General features: G+C 43.0%; 2 protein-coding genes, 1 long non-coding RNA gene and 1 pseudogene across 4 annotated transcripts; 1 reads left to right on the top strand and 3 right to left on the bottom strand.

Moving 5' to 3' along the window:
- Nucleotides 1-30: 30 nt before the first annotated feature.
- LOC147990205 (uncharacterized) lies at nucleotides 31-1,825 on the bottom strand. The gene is made up of 2 exons (XM_087514348.1): nucleotides 309-1,825; nucleotides 31-168 (listed from the first exon to the last, which is right to left on the bottom strand). Exon 1 carries the CDS (start codon nucleotides 1,793-1,795, stop codon nucleotides 1,334-1,336), a length of 462 nt encoding a protein of 153 aa, XP_087370474.1. The 5' UTR covers nucleotides 1,796-1,825; the 3' UTR covers nucleotides 31-168; nucleotides 309-1,333.
- A 64-nt stretch (nucleotides 1,826-1,889) lies between these two features.
- LOC147990204 (uncharacterized) lies at nucleotides 1,890-3,367 on the top strand (annotated as a pseudogene).
- LOC125549572 (uncharacterized) lies at nucleotides 2,837-21,775 on the bottom strand. 2 transcript variants are annotated; one of them, XR_015599181.1, is made up of 8 exons: nucleotides 21,407-21,775; nucleotides 21,238-21,319; nucleotides 20,240-20,378; nucleotides 9,359-20,123; nucleotides 5,984-6,118; nucleotides 5,682-5,780; nucleotides 5,059-5,181; nucleotides 2,837-4,974 (listed from the first exon to the last, which is right to left on the bottom strand). It is a non-coding gene; the product is annotated as an uncharacterized LOC125549572 (long non-coding RNA). The 2 variants fall into 2 exon arrangements; XR_015599184.1 differs by lacking the exons at nucleotides 9,359-20,123; nucleotides 20,240-20,378; nucleotides 21,238-21,319; nucleotides 21,407-21,775 and having other exon boundaries at nucleotides 5,984-6,544.
- Nucleotides 6,657-9,351, bottom strand: LOC147990203 (uncharacterized). Its single transcript, XM_087514341.1, has 2 exons — nucleotides 7,274-9,351; nucleotides 6,657-6,995 (listed from the first exon to the last, which is right to left on the bottom strand). The coding sequence occupies exons 1-2, from the start codon at nucleotides 8,007-8,009 to the stop codon at nucleotides 6,949-6,951; spliced, it is 783 nt and encodes a 260-aa protein (XP_087370467.1). The 5' UTR covers nucleotides 8,010-9,351; the 3' UTR covers nucleotides 6,657-6,948.
- Nucleotides 21,776-22,214: the final 439 nt, after the last annotated feature.

The raw sequence follows: 22,214 nt of genomic DNA, 5'->3' as shown, positions 1-22,214 counted from the left end.
TTGATTTTTCACAGATACATTTTCCAGCTACAAGTTTCTTCATGTCACAGCAATTGAGGTCCCTAACCTGAGTTTTGGCTACGATCTCCATTTATCAAATAGCTTCAATGGACACTAGAAGCATACGCGCGCCTTGCTGCGCCGCTTAAACTGCCACGGTGTCCAAGTCTGAAAAATATTAAACTGCTACTGTGTCAAGTCTGAAAAATATGCCTTGAATGCTACCATGAGCTATCCATCTCACTCTTTTTTAACCGAAATACTGCTTATAAATGTGTAATGGGAATTGTCGTAGCACTTGCTCTTACCTCAAGTTAACATCCAGACAATTGAAATAGATCGGATAATTGTCTAGTTGTGGAAGAGAAGTTCATATCAGTCCTAGGCACAAAGCATTTGACCAGCAGTGACCCTTTCTCCTTTCTGAGATGGATATCATCTCTCACAACCAAGCATCGGGCAATTCAAATGCCATGCAAAAGAACGACACCAAATCATTTAAATACTGAATGAGAAGTACATTTTGTATTACATATAGATGCCGGCAAAACAATACAAAACAGATACTACATGGATGCTAGCTCTCAAGTAAATACCAAAACATATTACATTACGATAATACATTGTAACACGTTCAATACCAGATTCTGAACTGCCAAGGCTAATCTAGAACGTACGAATAGCAACCACCTCTCGCAAACCGTACTTATAAATGGTAGAGGAATAAAATTTCCAAAACAATAAAATTGAGAAAAGCAAATGATTAATTAATCTGCTAAAACTTAGGATGATTAAGAACTAAGAAACACGGATACATGGTAATACGATTTTTTTTCTCATAAGCAGCCACACGGGGACGTTAAGTATATATAGAACAAATAACAATACGCCATCTAATAAAGAGAAAAATAATAATGGAATGCAATTATACTGCCCCCTTTGTTGTCTCCCTGCCTGCAATGGTTGAGTTGAATGAATCTAAATCTCCTCATATTGAGATCTTTGCAACATGCAAATACATACTATGCTAATATTGAAAATTGTAACTGTTATGGCCGGCCGGCTTAGGCCTGCAAGTTATCTTAGTTTTTATTTTCAGATTAGGCAAGTTATCTTAGGTTGATTCTTCTACAAATTATTTAGGATATAAATATAGGTTGTAAGATTCTTTTTGAAGGCAAGCAATAAGAAGAATATTATCTCCTATTGCCCGGCTCCCTGAGGGGCCGGAACCCTAGCCGCCAACAGCCCTAGCCGCCGCCCTTCTCCTAGCCGCGACGGCGCCCTGCCGCCGGCGCGCCCGATCCTCGCCACGTCTCCCTCCATCCTTCCCTTACCACCTACGCCTTAGACCTGGTAGAGTACTTGATCCTATCAATTTGGTATCAGGTAACCGGGTTTCGACCATGTCTCCGCCAATTCCACCGCCACCACCACCGCTGCCCGCCAACTCCTCCACCACCACCGCCGCCTCTGCGCCGGGCGTCACGGCCTCGCTCTCGGCGGGCACCACTGCGTCGCTCTCAGCGCCGGTCCTAACGGCACCTGGCACCACGCCGGGTATCAGGTAACCGGGTTTCGACCATGTCTCCGCCAATTCCACCGCCACCACCACCGCCGCCTCTGCGCCGGGCGTCACGGCCTCGCTCTCGGCGGGCACCACTGTGTCGCTCTCAGCGCCGGTCCTAACGGCACCCGGCACCACGCCGGGCCAAGGGCAGCCACAGGCCCCCGTCCAACACTCGCCGCCGCCATCACCTCCCCCGCAGCCGCAACAGTTCACGCCGGAGGCCATGGCGGGCGTCCTCAACGACCTCGTCACCGCGGTTCAAGGGATCCGCCTCTACCTGGCAGGTCCGTACGGGCCGCCCCCACCACTCCACCCAGCCATGGCCGCGGGTCAGCAGGCGCTTCCGTGGTATTTGGCACCGAGGGCCATCACCGGATTCCATCCAGCCATGGCCGCGGGTCAGCAGGCGCTTCCGTGGTACTCGGCACCGGAGGCTACCCGGCGCTCCCCGCCCCAGCGGCCGCACCACCGCCTTGGGCGCAGTGGCAGCCGCAAATCGTGCCGGCAGCCCCGCCACTTCTCGCCACCACGGGGCCGCAGTGGCCCACCTGGACCGCGCCGGCCGCGCCGTCCTCCGTCGCGCCCTACCTTCCAGCGGCCTCGGAGCAGGGTCCTCCACCGGCCCCGCCCAGCCCTAACCTGGGCACCGGCGCCTCGGAGCAGGGCCAGACCCAGCAGCTTCTTCCGGCGTCACCGCCGGCCCCCACGCCGCAGGCGCCGGTGCAGCTCCACCAGGCGCCGCCGCCATCAACAGTACCACCACCCGCGCCCAGGGCTACGGGTCGGCCCCTGCACCAGGTGCAGTTTCCACCGTCACCATCGCCGATCCCCGCTTGGGCGACCGGCTCGTCTTCGGGGCCGGTCTACTCCACAGCGCCGGAACACCCGACGCCCTCCCTGCGGTTTGATCACCCCTCCAGCTCGGCGAACTACGCCCCGGCGCTTCCCGACCCATACGCGCCGGCGGCAACTACGGCCGCCCCCGGGCACAGCGGGCCGACACCCCCTCGCTTCGCCAAACTGGACTTCGCCACCTACGAGGGCACGGAGGACCCCCTCAACTGGCTCAACCAGTGCGAGCAATTCTTTCGAGGGCAGCGGACGCTCGCTTCGGATCGCATCTGGCTCGCGTCCTATCATCTTCGAGGCGCAGCGCAGACCTGGTACTACGCCCTCGAGCAGGACGAGGGCGGCATGCCACCATGGGAGCGCTTCCGGGAGCTCTGTCTCCTCCGGTTCGGGCCTCCTATCCGCGGGAGCCGACTGGCGGCCCTCGGCCGCTTACCTTTCACATCCACGGTGCAGGACTACGTCGACCGCTTCCAGGCCCTGGCGTGCCACGCGCCGGGCGTCTCCGCCACTCAGCGCGCCGAGTTATTTGTGGGCGGTCTACCGGACCATATCTGCATGGACGTGGAGCTTCGGGGACCCCAGGATCTCCAGTCAGCCATGTATTACGCCCGCGCGTTCAAGTGTCGCGCGGTGGCCATCCAGCAGGAATCACCGTCCTAGACTACTGGGTCGCTACCCGGACCGGATTCCGCGCAGGGTCGGCCTGTGCAGGCTTCTGCGGCACCCCTCGCCGCGACCGCGGGGCGCCCGTTCCGCCGGCTCACCCCAGCTGAGATACTCGAGCGTCGCGGCCAAGGGTTGTGCTTCAACTGCAACGAACCCTACAAGCCCGGCCACGCCTGCCCGCGACTCTTCTACCTGGAGGTGGCAGACTACATTCCGGAGGACGTCGTCGCCGCTGACCTGGCCGCCCCAGATGTCGAGAAGGTGTTTGACGCTGGTTGATTACTTCAAAGAGTTCAAGCAAGCGCTTCCCCACCTTGCAGCTCGAGGACGAGCTGTTTGTGCAGGCGGGGAGAAGTGTTATGGCCGGCCGGCTTAGGCCCGCAAGTTATCTTAGTTTTTATTTTCAGATTAGGCAAGTTATCTTAGGTTGATTCTTCTACAAGTTATCTAGGATATAAATATAGGTTGTAAGACTCTTTTTGAATGCAAGCAATAAGAAGAATATTATCTCCTATTGCCCGGCTCCCTGAGGAGCCGGAACCCTAGCCGCCAACAGCCCTAGCCGCCGCCCTTCTCCTAGCCGCGACGGCGCCCTGCCGCCGGCGCGCCCGATCCTCGCCACGTCTCCCTCCATCCTTCCCTTACCACCTACGCTCTAGACCTGGTAGAGTACTTGATCCTACCAGTAACAAACATAAATCTTCACTTCACCCGTGGAGGATTGGCTGCTGCCCCAGATATCATGCCCCTGGCCAGCAATAAGACAGTGACACCAGCAGCAAGAAGGAAAGAACCAAACACAAAGCGGCATCCACATGAGGCGGAAGTTAAGCAAGAACTCAAGCACAAAGCGGCATCCACAGCAGGCGGAAGTTAAGCAAGAACCCCAAGCAGCAAAGGCACTCCGACAGCCGACAGCAATAGTTCAGCAGCAAAAAACGAATCAGAAAGAGCTGAGGGTGAGGTAATTTGTTTCTCAATATCATTATCTTGGTCAGTATTTAACAATCTGGCATTCTGTTTCGGAAGTGTATGGACAGGGAAAGCTCAGTACAGTGTTGACTTGCAGTGAAAATGGATGGATGGTTTTTTGGTTCCATGAGGATGAACAATTCCTGCATGTTGTTTTGATTGGTCCTAGTCCATAAAGATATGGTGTAGATTATCACAAAGTTATCCATTTAACATTTAATTAACATTTTTCAATAATCTCAATGCAGTTTAGTGTAGTTTCTGTGAAATTTCAGTTCTGCGTAAAAATGCGCGAAAAGTCCATTCTGCACCCAAGCTCATATGCTCCCGCATGAACAGTAAAATCGAAAAAAAATCAAAAAAAATTCAAAAAATTCCAATTTTTTTTTGGGAGAAACATTGACAAAAGTTCTAAGTGCCTGCAAAAATTCATCATGAAATCACATTCCTGTAAGGCGTGGCAAAAAAAAACAAATTCAGTGCTTCAAAATGCTTCAAAATCCATGAATTCAGACCAAGACAAAAGGAGAACAGAGCATATAGGCAAACAAAGCATACAAGCCAAGACCCAAACATCAGAAAAACAAAATTGACGACGCGTTGGAAATTGCTCTTAACCAAAACTTTTCTATTATTGATTCTCAAGGAAGTTCATCTTACTGTAAGCCTAAATTCTGTAATTCATGAGCAACCCCAATGGACTCAGATAAATCAAGGATGGAGCGATAAAAGACCTGAAGGAAATGGAGCATAATAAAATCCATAGCTCTGGTAAAAGGACGCCCTTCCAAAACAGCAGGTCAGTAGCCAAGCAAGCTCATAAAGTCATAATTCATATGATAAATTCAGGTATGCCACCTGCATCATTCAGTATGGCTATGATGAGAAACATGAATAATGCCAGAAGAACAAACCTGCAACCATAAAAGACAGCAAGATTACTGGTGGTGAAATACTGTCACGATTACCTACTATTGGATTTGCTGCTGCATTCTTACCACTATCCGTCTGGTGATGCAAACGGCACAAATTTGCAGCCAAGTAGTACAAATCGTCAGGGCTCTTAGTAGGAAGAAAATAGAGGAACTGCAGCTGAACTTTGCCGTGTAGTTCACCATGCACTGCAAAATGGAGAACACAACGCAGCGGACAGGCTCTGTGAGCACGATGTTGACGCGGACCTGGCAGCGTCCGTCGTGTTTGACACCGCTTGCCGCAGGTGCCCAACAAAATCCGAAGAAAGACAATGAACATTAATGATCGCAGGAAGTGCATAGAAAATCCATAGTTTTGATATATAACTATATAATACAAGATTATTTTTTGCATACAACTGTATCTTATTGCATAGCAGAACTTTTCTATTATTGATTCTGAAGGAATTTATTTACCGTAACATCTTAATATTTTAAGGTTTTAACAAAGGAAGAACATATAGTTTAGGAATGAACGGACTACATGAGTATGAGGAAACATTTATACCCATTACTATATATTGATAAACTTCATTATCAGTTGTTTGACTTTAATAAACAGCAAGATATATCCAATTCTTGTGCGTCTTTGGAGGTTCCTTAGTTGATCTTGCCATGGTAGGATAAGCACAAATGGCAGCATAAACCTTCTTGTACAGTGCTTCCATGTCATCGGCCGCAATATTCTTCCTGATGTACTCACTGAAGTGAGTTTGGTACTTCTTAGGTTCCTCATCAGCTATTGACTGAAATATGGGTAGGGCAGAAGTTAAAACGAGATTCAGTAAGCTGCTTCAGAAATAAGAAGAAAGTACACTTGCTTTAGGATACTTTATATGGGTGAATCGGGCCCAGATATATCTTCCAGAAAGAATTCATGTATACAACAACGACAACCCTAGGGAATGAAGAAATGGCATTATAATACCACGAGGGCAATGGAACTCACCTTCATGTAGTCAGCAACATGACCTTCATAGATGTATTTGCGGTGAATCTCAGCGCCCGGCTACTTCTTATCCTTCTTGAAGCCAGCAAATCTCTTGTCACTGTGTGGAATACCAAGACCACCATCCAAAGCTCCCTGCAGTAGCCAACAGACTGAAGCGGGTCTCAAATGGATAAACTATATGCTTCCTAATTCAATAGCTTAGAACCCCCTAAATATAGAATAAAAGAAGCAGACCAACAAAAGGCAATAAATGCAGTCCAAGATTAGGCATACTTCAAGTCCATCAGTGAGCCTGCCGCAGAGCGATGGATCAAACAACACTGTAAGTAAGCTATATATTTTTCTTGGCTTTCCATGTTTACCAACTACATCCTTTAAAATGTCTATTATTTAGATTTCTAACCTATCCAGCAAAATTATCAATCGTGCATTCAAGATCTGTAGGTAAACAAAATAAAGGAGACTTTTCACCACAAATCTCATCCAGCCATCACAAACCATAGCATCAGAATAAGAGAACAAAGTTTAACAAAGTGACAAAACAACAGAAAATGAAAGCATTACAGCAGCAGCACGCCATGGCAATCCTGAAAAGCAAAGACTTGTCAGTGTGGAAGAGGTATGTAAAACCCTCTCTGCCTGATCTTCCTACTCTTCCTCGCGACTGCAGATGAAAAGAAAAGTAGTGAACTTGAGGTCCAGATCTCAGATTCATACATCCAACTTTTTGCCAAGAAAAGCAAAGTAAAAATCTGAGAACTAAAACCAACTGATACAGCTGCGGGAGCCCAAATAGTTCTGCATACAGGAATCTTTAATTCCCCATAAGAAAACTTCTCCATACCAAGTTGTATATTCTTTGACACTTTCAATGGGAAAAATATTTAGCAATAAAACTGGTCATTGAAGCTAAAGCACCAGAAGGAACATGAAGCCAGTCCAACTCCCAAAGACCCTGAGAATCACGGCGGCGAGGGCCAGCCCCAACCAGAGTGTGCGTGTGACGGTCCTGGACAGAACAAGAGTCAACATCAAGGATGACGCGACAACCAAAATCCGTAAGTTGACCAGCAGAAAACAAATTCATGGTAAGTCGAGAAACATGAGCAACATCAGGAACAGAATAAGAAGGAGTAGTAAGATTTCCTCTACTAGCAACAGAAAGTGGAGTACCATCAGCAGTGAAGACATGAACAGGAGAATCCAGTGATCGAAGAGAGGACAAAGTGGAAGAATGAGAAGACATATGAAAAGAAGCTCCAGAGTCCAGAACCCATGGGGACGTACCTGACTGTGTAGAGGGCGGTTGCTCAGTGCGGGAAGCATCAGTCACAGAACCAGCAGTACCCATCGAGGAAGAACTTGAAGCCGCGAGCAGACGCTTAAGTCTCAGAATATCCTGCTCAGTCAAAGCAATGGCTGAAGCTGTCGAGGTAGATGACGAAGTACCTGAAGATGATGATCGCGCCTTGCGCAGGTGTTTCCTCTTCGTGTAGCACTGAGACTCAATATGACCATCATTGTTGCAGTAATCGCAATGTGGACGGGGGCGACCTGAGCCTCCAGAAGGAGTGGGCAAGAGCGGCGGAGCACTCAAGCGAGAAGGGGTCGGTGCAGCAGGTGGCGTGGAAGAAGACCGAGTAGCGAGCACAGAGGGAACCTCCAGCAAACCAGCACCATGTAAGCGAGTCTCCTCAGCACGAATCTCAGAAAGCGCCTCCATGAGAGAAATACGGCCACGAGCAAACAACTGAGCACGCCGGGGCTCAAACTCCTTACGGAGCCGAGACAAGAACTCATAGACGCGATGAAACTCCAAATTGGCCTGGACAGCCTGGCAACAGGGGCAGGTACGACACCCAGCACTACGAAGAGAATCAAGCTGGCGCCAGATAGCAGAACTCTGTGCATAGAAGTCATCAACAGTGGAGTCACCCTGCTGAAGAGCATGCTCCTGACGGATCACAGAGAGGTATAAGGCATCACCAGAGGGCTGATAGCGCTCACGAAGACGGGTCCACATCTCAAAGACAGTAGAAAGACCCAGAAATTCAGAAGCAAACTAAGGCAGAACACTAGCAGTGAGAACAGCTGCAGCACGAGCATCATCATCAAGCCACTGGGTGTAAACAGACAGAGCACCATGATACGTCTGAAGAGCCTCCTCATAAGCCAAAACCCTCTCATCATAAGCACGATCAGCAGCCTCATCAGCAACCTTAGCCGCATCCTTGGCGGCCTGATTAGCATCCGTAGGAAGAACCGATGGAGTTGGCGGAGTAGGGGCCACCGGAGGAACTGGACGTGGCGGACAGCAGACCTCGCCAGAAAGAACACCCCAAAGACGGATGCCACGCATGTGAATGCGCATGAAGCCAGTAAACTCGGTGTAGTTGGTACCATCAAAGATCACCGGACAGCGAGGGACAGCAACATAGCCCGTTGCAGCAGACATTTTTTTTTTGAGAACCGACGAGAGCACCAGCGACAGCAGAGCGGGAACAGCAGAATCAGGCGCGAGATACTGGTGGATCGGGCGACCTGATCGGGCCGGCGCTGGCGACTGGAAACTGGATCGGGCGTCCGCTGGAGAGGACGCTAGCGACGGGATCCGAGCGGGAGAGAGAGCGCTAGCGACGGAGCAGCTTCGAGCGGGAGATCGGCGCTACTGGGAGATCGAGGCCGGCACCGTCGATCGGGGAAAAGAGCTGGGGCTGGAGAACGGCAGCAGCGGACGAACACCTCAGACGACACGTCTTGGGCTGCGGCGGGTGACCCAGCAGGCGGGGAGTGGATCGAGGCGACCCGATCTGGAGGGCGCGACCCGATCCGGACAGGCAGATGGATCGGGGCAGCAGCGGCCAGCGGAGAATCGGGTGCGGACGAACACAACGGCGATCAGGAGAGTTGTGGTTGTGCGTACACAGATGAGCAGCAGCAGTCGGCCGAAGAGAGGAGCAGCGGCAATCGACGCCGGAAATTGGATCGAAGAGCACGAGTTGCACGTGCGAAAAAAAACCCTAGGGCTCTAATACCATGTTAGGAATATGCAATTTGTATTCCCATGAGGCCATAGGCCGATATATATATATATACATGTACAGGTGTGAAACATATGCAGGAAACCCCTTATACAACGGGATAAATACAAAGGGGTACATGACTTATATTATAACTCTAACACATTCATCTATGCAACAAGAACATAAATTAGTATCAGAATTCTAACATCAAATGTAGGTGTAGTCCATAGATAAGCTAACTACCTGGAATACCTAGCAATTTAAAATATATGCTTGAATAAAGCTGCAGAATGAGAAAAAAAGGGAGACAAGAGTGAGAGCAGGAAGGAGAGCGGAGGTGGAGGCAAACCTGAACCGCCTCGGCATCCTTGCTCCTGCTCCTCCTATGCCGGGAAGGAGAGGGTTGTGGGGCACAGGAGATGCGTGAAGTCACCATTGTGCACAAGCAGCAGGTGTCGGCGCCCATCTTCCAAGGCCACCGCACGCCGCACGAGCCGCCGCACCACCGGACTAAACATGCTCCTTGAGGAAGAGGCGGAGCGGAGCCAAACTAAATCTCATAATCCACCATAAAATTTGGTTAAAGATCACAGTCGGCTAACTAAAACCAAATTGTTCCAAATTTAGTAAAGATTCATTTCCACAAAAATAATAATCACCATGATCATCTATTAGACCTAAAATCACATAATCCACCAAACGTCTTTGACTATCTTCTCAAGACACAATCTCCTAACTAAATCCAACTAACATCTCATAAATCACAGAGAAATTTGGTTCAATATCACAATCACCTAACTAAATCGAAATTGTTCAAGATTAATTAATACACCGAACATATTTGACTATCTCTTCAAGATCACAATCAACTAACTAATCCATCAAAAATCTCATACTCCAGCATAAAATTTGGTTCAAAATGACAATCGCCTAACTAAATCCAAAATTTTCTAAGTTTATTAAATAATTATTTATCCACCAATACAATAATCAACATGCCCACCTACTAGACCTAAATTCACATAATCCACCAAACATCTTTTACTAGCTTGTCAAAATCACAATCAGCTAACCAAATCCAACCAAAACCTTATAATCCACCGTAAAATTAGGTTAAAAGATCATAATCACCAAATTAAATCCAAATCATTTCAAACTAAATTAAATATCTGTTCATCCACCAATATAATAATCACCATGCTCAGTTATTAGACCTAAAATCCATAATCCATCAACATCTTTGATTATCATCTCAAGACACAATCACCTAACTAAATCCAACTAAAATCTCATAAATCACAGAGAAAATTGGTTCAATATCGCAATCATCTACCAAATCCAAATTGTTTAAGATTAATTAATCCACCAAACATCTTGGACATCTTCCCAAGATCACAATCTACTAACTAAATCTAATGAAAATCTTATAATCCACTATGAAATTTATTCAAGATCACAATAGCCTAACTACATCCAAATTGCTCCATGTTTACTAAAGGCCCATTTATCCACCAATATAATAACCACCACGCTCACTTACTAGACCTAAGTTAACATAATTCACCAAACATCTTTGACTAACTCGTCGAGATCACAATCACCTAACTAAATCCAACAAAACCTCAAAATCCACCGTGAATTTGTTTGAAAAAATAGCAATCACCTAACTAAATCAAAATTGTTCCAAACTAAATTAAAGATCTGTTTTACCCACCAATATAATAATCACCATTCTCATCTACTAAACTTAAAATCTCATAGTCCAGCAAACATCTTTGACTATTCTCAAGACACAATCACCTAACTAAATCCACCTAAAATTTCATAATCCGGCGTAAAATTCGGTTCAATATCACAATCACCTACCTAAATCCAAATTATTCAAGATTAATTAATCCAACCATCTTTGAATATCTTCTCAAGATCAGAATCAACTAACTAGTCCATAAAAATATCATAATCCACCATATAATTTGGTTCAAGGTCACAATCGTCTAACTAAATCCAAATTGTTCCAAATTTATTAAAGATTCATTTATCCACTAATATAATAATCAGCATGCTCACCTACTAGACCTAATTTCACATAATTCATCGAACATCTTTTACTACCTCGTCAAAATCACAATCACGTAACTAAATCCAACAAGAACCTTATAATCCATCGTAAAATTAGGCTAAAAAATCACAATCACTTGACCAATTCAAATTGTTTCAAATTAATTTAAATATCTATTTATCCACCAATACAATAATCACCAACCTCCTCTACTAGACCTAAAATCTCATGATCCACAAAACATCTTTGATTATCATCTCAAGACACAATCACCAAACTAAATCCAACTAAAATCTCATAAATCACAGAGAAATTTGGTTCAATATCACAATCACATAACTAAATCCATATTGTTCAAGATTAATTAATACACCAAACATCTTTGACTATCTCCTCAAGATCACAATCAACTAAATCCATTGAAAAATCTCGTAATCCACCATGAAATTAGTTCAAGATCACAATCGCCTAACTAAATCCAAATTGCTCCATGTTTACTAAAAAGTCGCTACTTCCTTGAGATTGCGGTCTCCTCTACCTCTAATGCCTTCTTTATTTCCTAAGAGGAGTATATCCAGGATCTTCTTGCTCGTGTTGCTCGTACTGATGAGCACACTATTGAGACTGCTATGGAGCTCAACATCCATCTTTGTGTCCACCTCCGCTTCCTGAAAGTCCGGACTTCCTGAAAGTCCGGACGGGCGTCCGTTGCCTGGTCACGGGTTGCTATGTGTGATGTCTTGATCCCACATCCCGTGTTCCCTTCCTGGGCGACACCATGACCGCACGCTCAAGCACCACCAATGGCGAGCAAGAGCTTAGACAATCGACACATACCTGAATTTTACCCACGGGACATGCCCGAGAACACGGCGCTACCTATCGTCAAGGCCAAGGACGCACATTAGGAGAACGTGGGCTGCTTAATCAAGTGTGTGACACAAAATCCGCAAACAGGACAAGAACACCAAGCCGGACAACGGGGAACGGAGAGTGCACATGCACGTGGGATGCTGGATCAAAGTCCATCTGCTGCAACTACCCCCATTCTCTCCTCATTTGCCTTGTTTACCAGTTATTTTCAATAGTGGCATCATTGCCTTGAGTCACTTGTGTGGCCCTCATCTCTATCCACCAATATAATAATCAACATGCTCACCTACTAGACCTAAATTCACATAATCCACCGAACATCTTTTACTAGCTTGTCAAAATCACAATCACCTAACTAAATCCAAATCGTTTCAAACTAAATTAAATATATGTTCATCCACCAGTATAATAATCGCCATGCTCAGTTATTAGACCTAAAATCCATAATCCACCAAATATCTCTGATTATCATCTCAAGACACAATCACCTAACTAAATCCAACAAAAATCTCATAAATCACAGAGAAATTTGGTTCAATATCGCAATCATCTACCAACTCCAAATTGTTTAAGATTAATTAATCCACCAAACATCTTTGACATCTCCCCAAGATCACAATCTACTAAATAAATCTATCGAAAATCTTGTAATCCACTATGAAATTTATTCAAGATCATAATAGCCTAACTACATCCAAATTGCTCCATGTTTACTAAAGGACCATTTATCCACCAATATAATAACCACCATGCTCACTTACTAGACCTAAGTTAACATAATTCACCAAACATCTTTGACTAACTCGTCGAGATCACAATCACCTAACTAAATCCAACAAAACCTCAAAATCCATCATGAATTTGTTTGAAAAAATAGCAATCACCTAACTAAATCAAAATTGTTCCAAACTAAATTAAAGATCTGTTTTACCCACCAATATAATAATCACCATTCTCATCTACTAAACTTAAAATCTCATAGTCCAGCAAACATCTTTGACTATTCTCAAGACACAATCACCTAACTAAATCCACCTAAAATTTCATAATCCGGCGTAAAATTCGGTTCAATATCACAATCACCTAACCAAATCCAAATGATTCAAGATTAATTAATCCAAACATATTTGAATATGTTCTCAAGATCAGAATCAACTAACTAATCCATAAAAATCTCATAATCCACCATAAAATATGGTTCAAGGTCACAATCGCCTAACTAAATCCAAATTGTTTCAAATTTATTAAAGATTCATTTATCCACTAATATAATAATCAGCATGCTCACCTACTAGACCCAAATTCACATAATTCATCGAACATCTTTTACTAACTCGTCAAAATCACAATCACGTGACTAAATCCAACAAGAACCTTATAATCCAACGTAAAATTAGGCTAAAAAATCAAAATCACTGACCAAATTCGAATTGTTCCAAATTAATTTAAATATCTATTTATCCACCAATACAATAATCACCATGCTCCTCTACTAGACCTAAAATCTCATGATCCACAAAACATCTTTGATTATTAGGTCAAGACACAATCACCTAACTAAATCCAACAAAACCTCAAAATCCACCGTGAATTTGTTAGAAAAATAATAATCACCTAACTAAATCAAAATTGTTCCAAACTAAATTAAATATCTATTTTATCCACCAATATAATAATCACCATTCTCATCTACTAAACCAAAAATCTCATAGTCCAGCAAACATCTTTGACTATATTCTCATGACACAATCACCTAACTAAATCCACCTTAAATCTCATAATCCAGCGTAAAATTCGGTTCAGTATCACAATCACCTAACCAAATCCAAATGATTCAAGATTAATTAATCCAATTGAATATGTTCTCAAGATCAGAATCAACTAACTAATCCATAAAAATCTCATAATCCACCATAAAATATGGTTCAAGGTCACAATCGCCTAACTAAATCCAAATTGTTCCAAATTTATCAAAAATTTATTTATCCACCAATATATAATCAACATGCTCAGCTACTAGACCTAAATTTACATAATTCATCGAACATCTTTTACTACCTCGTGAAAATCACAATCACCTGACTAAATCCAACCAAAACCTTATAATCCATCGTAAAATTAGGTTAAAAGATCACAATCACCTGACCAATTCAAATTGTTTCAAATTAATTTAAATATCTATTTATCCACCAATACAATAATCACCATCCTCTTCTACTAGACCTAAAATCTCATGATCCACAACATCTTTGATTATCAACTTAGGACACAATCACCTAACTAAATCCAACTAAAATCTCATAAATCACAGAGAAATTTGGTTCAATATCACAATCACATAACTAAATCCATATTGTTCAAGATTAATTAATACACCGAACATCTTTGACTATCTCCTCAAGATCACAATCAACTAAATCCATTGAAAAATCTCGTAATCCACCATGAAATTAGTTCAAGATCACAATCGCCTGACTAAATCCAAATTGCTCCATGTTCACTAAAGAAGTCGCTACTTCCTTGAGATTGAGGTTTCCTCTACCTCTAATGCCTTCTTTATTTCCTAAGAGTAGTATATCCAGGATCTTCTTGCTCGTGTTGCTCGTACTGATGAGCACACTATTGAGACTGCTATGGAGCTCAACATCCATCTTTGTGTCCACCTCCGCTTCCTGAAAGTCCGGACGGGCGACGTTGCCTGGTCACGGGTTGCTATGTGTGCTGTCTTGATCCCACATCCCGTGTTCCCTTGCTGGGCGACACCATGATCGCACGCTCAAACACCACCAATGGCGAGCAAGAGCTTAGACAATCGACGCATACCTGAATTTTACCCGCGGGACACGCCCGAGAACACGGCGCTACCTATCGTCAACACCAAGGACGCACATTAGGAGAACGTGGGATGCTTAATCAAGTGCGTGACACAAAATCCGCAAACAGGACAAGAACACCAAGCCGAACAACGGGGAATGGAGAGTGCAGATGCACGTGGGATGCTGGATCAAAGTCCATCTGCTGCCACTACCCCCATTCTCTCCTCATTTTCCTTGTTTACCAGTTATTTTCAATAGTGGCATCATTGCCTTGAGTCACTTGTGTGGCCCTCATCTCTATCCACCAATATAATAATCAACATACTCACCTACTAGACCTAAATTCACATAATCCACCGAACATCTTTTACTAGCTTGTCAAAATCACAATCACCTAACTAAATCCAAACCGTTTCAAACTAAATTAAATATATGCTCATTCATCAATATAATAATCGCCATGCTCGGTTATTAGACCTAAAATCCATAATCCACCAAATATCTTTGATTATCATATCAAGACACAATCACCTAACTAAATCCAACTAAAATCTCATAAATCACAGAGAAATTTGGTTCAATATCGCAATCATCTACCAACTCCAAATTGTTTAAGATTAATTAATCCACCAAACATCTTTGACATCTCCCCAAGATCACAATCTACTAACTAAATCTATCGAAAATCTTGTAATCCACTATGAAATTTATTCAAGATCATAATAGCCTAACTACATCCAAATTGCTCCATGTTTACTAAATGACCATTTATCCACCAATATAATAACCACCATGCTCACTTACTAGACCTAAGTTAACATAATTCACCAGACATCTTTTACTAACTCGTCGAGATCACAATCACCTAACTAAATCCAACAAAACCTCAAAATCCACCGTGAATTTGTTTGAAAAAATAGCAATCACGTAACTAAATCAAAATTATTCCAAACTAAATTAAAGATCTATTTTATCCACCAATATAATAATCACCATTCTCATCTACTAAACCTAAAATCTCATAGTCGAGCAAACATCTTTGACAATTCTCAAGACACAATCACCTAACTAAATCCACCTAAAATTTCATAATCCGGCGTAAAATTTGGTTCAATATCACAATCACCTAACTAAATCCAAATTATTCAAGATTAATTAATCCAACCATCTTTGAATATCTTCTCAAGATCAAAATCAACTAACTAGTCCGTAAAAATATCATAATCCACCATATAATTTGGTTCAAGGTCACAATCGTCTAACTAAATCCAAATTGTTCCAAATTTATTAAAAATTCATTTATCCACTAATATAATAATCAGCATGCTCACCTACTAGACCTAATTTCACATAATTCATCGAACATCTTTTACTACCTCGTCAAAATCACAATCACGTAACTGAATCCAACAAGAACCTTATAATCCATCATAAAATTAGGCTAAAAAATCAAAATCACCTGACCAAATTCGAATTGTTCCAAATTAATTTAAATATATATATATATATTCCACCAATACAATAATCACCATGCTCCTCTACTAGACCTAAAATCTCATGATCCACAAAACATCTTTGATTATCAGCTCAAGACACAATCACCTAACTAAAACCAACTAAAATCTCATAAATCATAGAGAATTTTGGTTCAATATCACAATCACCTAACTAAAACCATATTGTTCAAGATTAATTAATGCACCGAACATCTTTGACTATCTCCTGAAGATCACAATCAATTAAATCCATTGAAAGATCTCGTAATCCACCATGAAATTTGTTTAAGATCACAATCACCTGACTAAATCCAAATTGCTCCGTATTTACTAAAGAAGTCACTACTTCCTTGAGATTGAGGTTTCTTCTACCTCTAATGCCTTCTTTATTTCCTAAGAGGAGTATATCCAGGATCTTCTTGCTTGTGTTGCTCTTACTGATAAGCACACTATTGAGACTGCTATGGAGCTCAACATCCACCTTTGTGTCCACCTCCGCGCCCAGAAAGTCCGGACGGGCGTCCGTTGCCTGGTGACGGGTTGCTATGTGTGCTGTCTTGATCCCACATCCCGTGTTCCCTTGTTGGGCGACACCATGACCACACGCTTAAGTACCACCAATGGTGAGCAAGAGCTCAGAAAATCGACGCATACCTGAATTTTACCCAGGGGACGCGCCCGAGAACACGGCGCTACCTATCGTCAAGGCCAAGGGCACACATTAGGAGAACGTGCGATGCTTAATCAAGTGCGTGACACAAAATCCGCAAACAGGACAAGAACACCAAGCCGAACAGCGGGGAACGAAGAGTGCACAGGCACGTGGGATGCTGGATCAAAGTCCATTTGCTGCCACTATCCCCATTCTCTCCTCTTTGCCTTGTTTACCAACTATTTTCACTAGTGGCATCATCGCCTTGAGTCACTTGTGTGGCCCTCATCTCTATCCAACCAATATAGTAATCAACATGCTCACCCTACTAGACCTAAATTCACATAATCCACCGAACATCTTTTACTAGCTTGTCAAAATCACAATCACATAACTAAATCCAACCAAAACCATATAATCCACCGTAAAATTAGGTTATTAAAAGATCACAACCGCCGAATTAAATCCAAACAGTTTCAAACTAAATTAAATATTTGTGTATCCACCAATATGATAATCACCATGCTCAGTTATTAGACCTAAAATCTCATAATCCACCAAACATCCTTGATTATTTTCTCAAGAGACAATCACCTAACTAAATCCAACTGAAATCTCATAAATCACAGAGAAATTAGTCAATATCACAATCACCTAACTAAATCCAAATTGTTAAAGATTAATTAATACACCGAATATCTTTAGCTATCTCCTCGAGATCACAATCAACTAACTAATCCATCAGAAATCTCATAATCCACCATAAAATTTGGTTCAAGATCACAATCGCCTAACTAAATCCAAATTTTTCCAAGTTTTCTAAAAATCCATTTATCCACCAATATAATAACCAAAATTCTCACCTACTAGACCTAAATTCACATAATCTACCGAACATCTTTTACTAGCTCGTCAAGATCCCAATCACCTAACTAAATCCAACCAAAACCTCATAATCCATTGTAAAATTTGGTTAAAAGATCACAATCACCTACCTAAATCCAGATTGATCCAAACTAAATTAAACATTTTTTTATCTACCAATATAATAATCACCATGCTCATTTACCATAGCTAAAATCTCATAATCCATCGAGCATTTTGACTATCTTCTCAAAACACAATCACCTAACTAAATCCACTTCAAATCAAATAAATCACCGAGAAATTTGGTTCAATATCACAATCACCGAACTAACTTCAAATTGTTCCCGTCGACTAAAAGGCACCTACGGCATCTTCGTAAAATCTCAAGACGATATCCTGGCTCGGTCTCTCGAAGGTGCTCATAGGGATAGGGTGTGTGTGTGCGCGTTCATAGGGATGAGTGTATGCTCGTTTGTATGAGCGCTTGCGTATGTACTGTGTTAAAAAAAGATTAATTAATCAACCGAACATCTTGGACTATCTCCTCAAGATCTCAATCAACTAATTAAATCCATTTAAAATCCTGTAATTCACCATGAAATTTGGTTCAAAATCACAGTCGCCTAACTAAATCCAAATTTGTTAAAAATCTATTGAGCCACCAATATAATAACCACCATGCTCACTTACTAGACATAAATTCTCACATAATCCATCGAGCATCTTTGATTATCGCGTCAGGATCACAATCACCTAACTAAATCTAGCCGAAACATCAAAATCCATCGTGAATTTGCTTAAAAGATCACAATCATCTAACTAAATTCAAATTGTTTCAAACTAAATTAAAGGTCTATTTATCCACCAATACAATAGTCACCATGCTCACGTACTAGACCTAAAATCTTAAGATCCACCTAACATCTTTGACCATCTTCTCAAGATCATAATAACTTAACTAAATCCACCTAAAATCACATAAATCATCATGGAATTCGGTTCAATATCACAATAACCTAACTAAATTCAAATTGTTCCAGGTTAATTAATCCATCAAAAATCTTTGAGTATCTCCTCGAGATCACAATCAACTGACTAAATCCATCTAAAATCTCATAATCCCCCATGAAATTTGGTTCAAGATCACAATTTCCTAACTAAATTCAAATTTTCTCAAGTTTACTAAAAATTTACTTACTTAACCGATATAACTACCACCATGCTCACCTACTAGACCTAAATTCACATAATCCACCAAACATTTTTTACTAGCTCGTCAAGATCACACTCACCTAACTAATTCCAACCAAAACCTCATAATCCACCGTAAAATTTGGTTTAAGATCACAATCACTTAACTAAATCCAAAATGTTCCAAACAAAATTAAAGATCTATTTATCCACCAATATAATAATCATCATGCTCATCTACCATACCTAAACTCTCATAATCAACCGGACATTTTAGACTATCTTCTCAAGATTAAATCACGTAACTAAATCCACCTAAAATCTCATAATCCATCATGAAACACGGTTCAATATCACAATCACCTAACTAAATCCAAATTATCCAAGATTAATTAATCCACCAAACATCTTTGACTATCTCCTCAAGATCACAATGAACTGCATCAAAATCTCGTAATCCACCATAAAATTTGGTTCAAGATCATAATCGCCTAACTAAACCCAAATTGCTTCAAGTTTATTAAAGATCCATTTATCCACCAATATAATAACCACCATGCTCATTTACTAGACATAAATTTTCATAATTCACCGAACATCTTTGACTATCTCGTCAAGATTACAATCACCTAACTAAATCTCCACTTCATCTCCATTTTGTAAAACCGTATTTTCAGAATCATCCCATGGGCATTAGTGACACCCTTGGGTTTTTGTAAAACATTTATGAGTAACAAAGATTCTTCCCAAGTCCTATGATTTACACGACTAGCATGGCTAAGCATTACTATTAAACTTGCACATATGACGCACATTTATTTGTGACCACTACATGGTTAGAAAGGAGGGGTTTTAAGAATGTCAAAGGAGGGTGTCAATAATAAGCACATAGAGGATAGCTAAACCCTAGCTAATTAACTTAGCATAAGAATGTCAAAGGGTGTTCAATATTAAGGACATATGGCATAGCTAAACCCTAGCTAATTTACTTAACATAGCAATACTAGTAAATAATACTTTATGCATGAAAATTAATTATAAGTGTAATGCAAATATGGGTTCAACATGATCAAAGTAGATTGCTTGCCTCGCTCAGCAAAGTCTTCAATGGTTTTGGTCACTCCTCGAACGTCCTTGAATCTTTTGAAAGATATTGATTTCTACTCATTGGAAAAAAAATAACACACAATCAATAAACAATATGTGCAAAGGGCTCCAAAATTTACAGAAGTAGTATCATAGTAAAGAGGGAAATTTTCGATGAATTTTGAAGTACCCTGGATTTTAGAAAAAGAGAAATGGCATTGTGGGCCAGAACGGGTCTGCCTGATTAAACAGTACTACACCAAGGGGAAGGGGGTCGACGTCGAAGGCGTGAAGGAGAAATACACCTTCACTTACACGCCGATTTAAACCTGCATTGGGGCGATCACACAAGCCACACATGAGCAGCAAAACCAGGATAATCAAGCAATATATGAAGTTCACAATCAAGCATCATACCAAAGTCATATATGCTACCTATATTATTGCACACAACATGCAAGCACGGTGCACTGATTAGATCTTGTGAGATATACTATCTCACCCTAATGAATACTCAGTAGTTAACCATCAGCCTCCCTCCTATACTGGGGACAAGTGCAGTTTCCTCGCTAGAAAAACAATGCATATGGTTCAGACTTTTTCAGACAACTAAATTACAACATCACATTCTAATTTCTAAACTCCGAGTGCAAAGCATCAAGTCTGTTCAGGAGAGTAGGACTAAGATTACCCACGGCCATGATTTAATTTTGTCGAGTTTTTCACTCAATGCACTAAGCTGAACGCAGACAGAAGTTTTTCACTATAGAAGCATTATACAGATTTCAGACTTCCTCAAACAAAATAGTTTGCCTGAATAAAAACGCATCATGTCTGTTCGATAGGATTACTCACGTCTAGAATCAAGATTGTGCACAAGTGTGAAATGCAAGTGTCCACAACATCAGAAGATTATATTTTAACATATCAAAATTGCAATGACAGCAATTTCATGGTCCAAGCATCCAAAGAACTTGATTTTGATAAAGAAGAGATTGTTTTTTTTAATTTCCCACTTAGCTCAAATCTGCCTCGACTAATCACATGCAGGAAAAATATGCAAACGAATCTACTTAGCATTTGGTTCGACTAATCACAGGGAAAAAAATTGCAGACGAATCTAGTTAGGATTTGGCTTCTTATCACAGGCAGGGAGGAGTGCAGATGAGGAAGGGGGGCTGAGCTTACTTCTCGGCGTGGTGGAACAGGTAAAGGTGGACGAGCTTCTTCACCTCGATCAACCATGCCGGCACGTTCTTGACCGCCTGCGCTGCAAGCACACACACGCAATTCAGTCGCCGGAATCTACGGCGTGATATGAGATGAGACGAGACGAGGAGTGGAGCGCTAGCGGGACCTGCGGGAAGAGGTGAGCGACGTAGAAGCCCTGCTAGATGAGGGCGTGGAGGCGCATGAGCGTCGACCTTCTCGCCGTGGAAGCGGGAGGTCGAGGCGCGCCGGGATGGCGGCGGCATCCGGGTCGTCGTAGAGATGCGCGTCCGCTGCACTACCCGCGACGTTGCCGCGCCACTGGCCCGCATCCCCGAACAATTCTCTCTATATGCTATAGGCAGGCTTGCTTGCCCCGGCTCCCTCGTCGAACGCGGCGGCAAGCTGCGCGGCGGGGATCTGGGCGGCCGCCGGCGCGCTTCGCGGTTCCTGTCGGTCTCGTTCACGGGAGCGCCGCGACTGGGTACAAGCCGAACGGCAAACCCTATTTGGCTAACGGGCGCCTGCAGCGCACGTCCCCCCGCCGCGATTGGGCCGGCCCAGTTGGTTTCCTTCACTGTTTCTGTAAAAACTGAAAAAAGAGTGGGTCGAACACGCGATCTCTTGGCTCAGGGCGAGATGCGGTAACCACCTGGGACAACACACGTGGTATGTTTACTTTCTCCGGCTCCCTCGTCGAACGCGGCGGCAAGCTGCGCGGCGGGGATCTGGGCGGCCGCCGGCGCGCTTCGCGGTTCCTGTCGGTCTCATTCACGGGAGCGCCGCGACTGGGTACAAGCCGAACGGCAAACCCTATTTGGCTAACGGGCGCCTGCAGCGCACGTCCCCCCGCCGCGATTGGGCCGGCCCAGTTGGTTTCCTTCACTGTTTCTGTAAAAACTGGAAAAAGAGTGGGTCGAACACGCGATCTCTTGGCTCAGGGCGAGATGCGGTAA

The sequence above is a fragment of the Triticum urartu genome, chromosome 1A (assembly GCF_056163025.1).
Source record: "Triticum urartu cultivar PI428250 chromosome 1A, HENAU_Tu73, whole genome shotgun sequence".
Lineage (NCBI taxonomy): Eukaryota > Viridiplantae > Streptophyta > Magnoliopsida > Poales > Poaceae > Triticum > Triticum urartu.
Note: the sequence above shows the minus strand (reverse complement) of the source record. Positions and strands in the feature narration are given on the sequence as shown.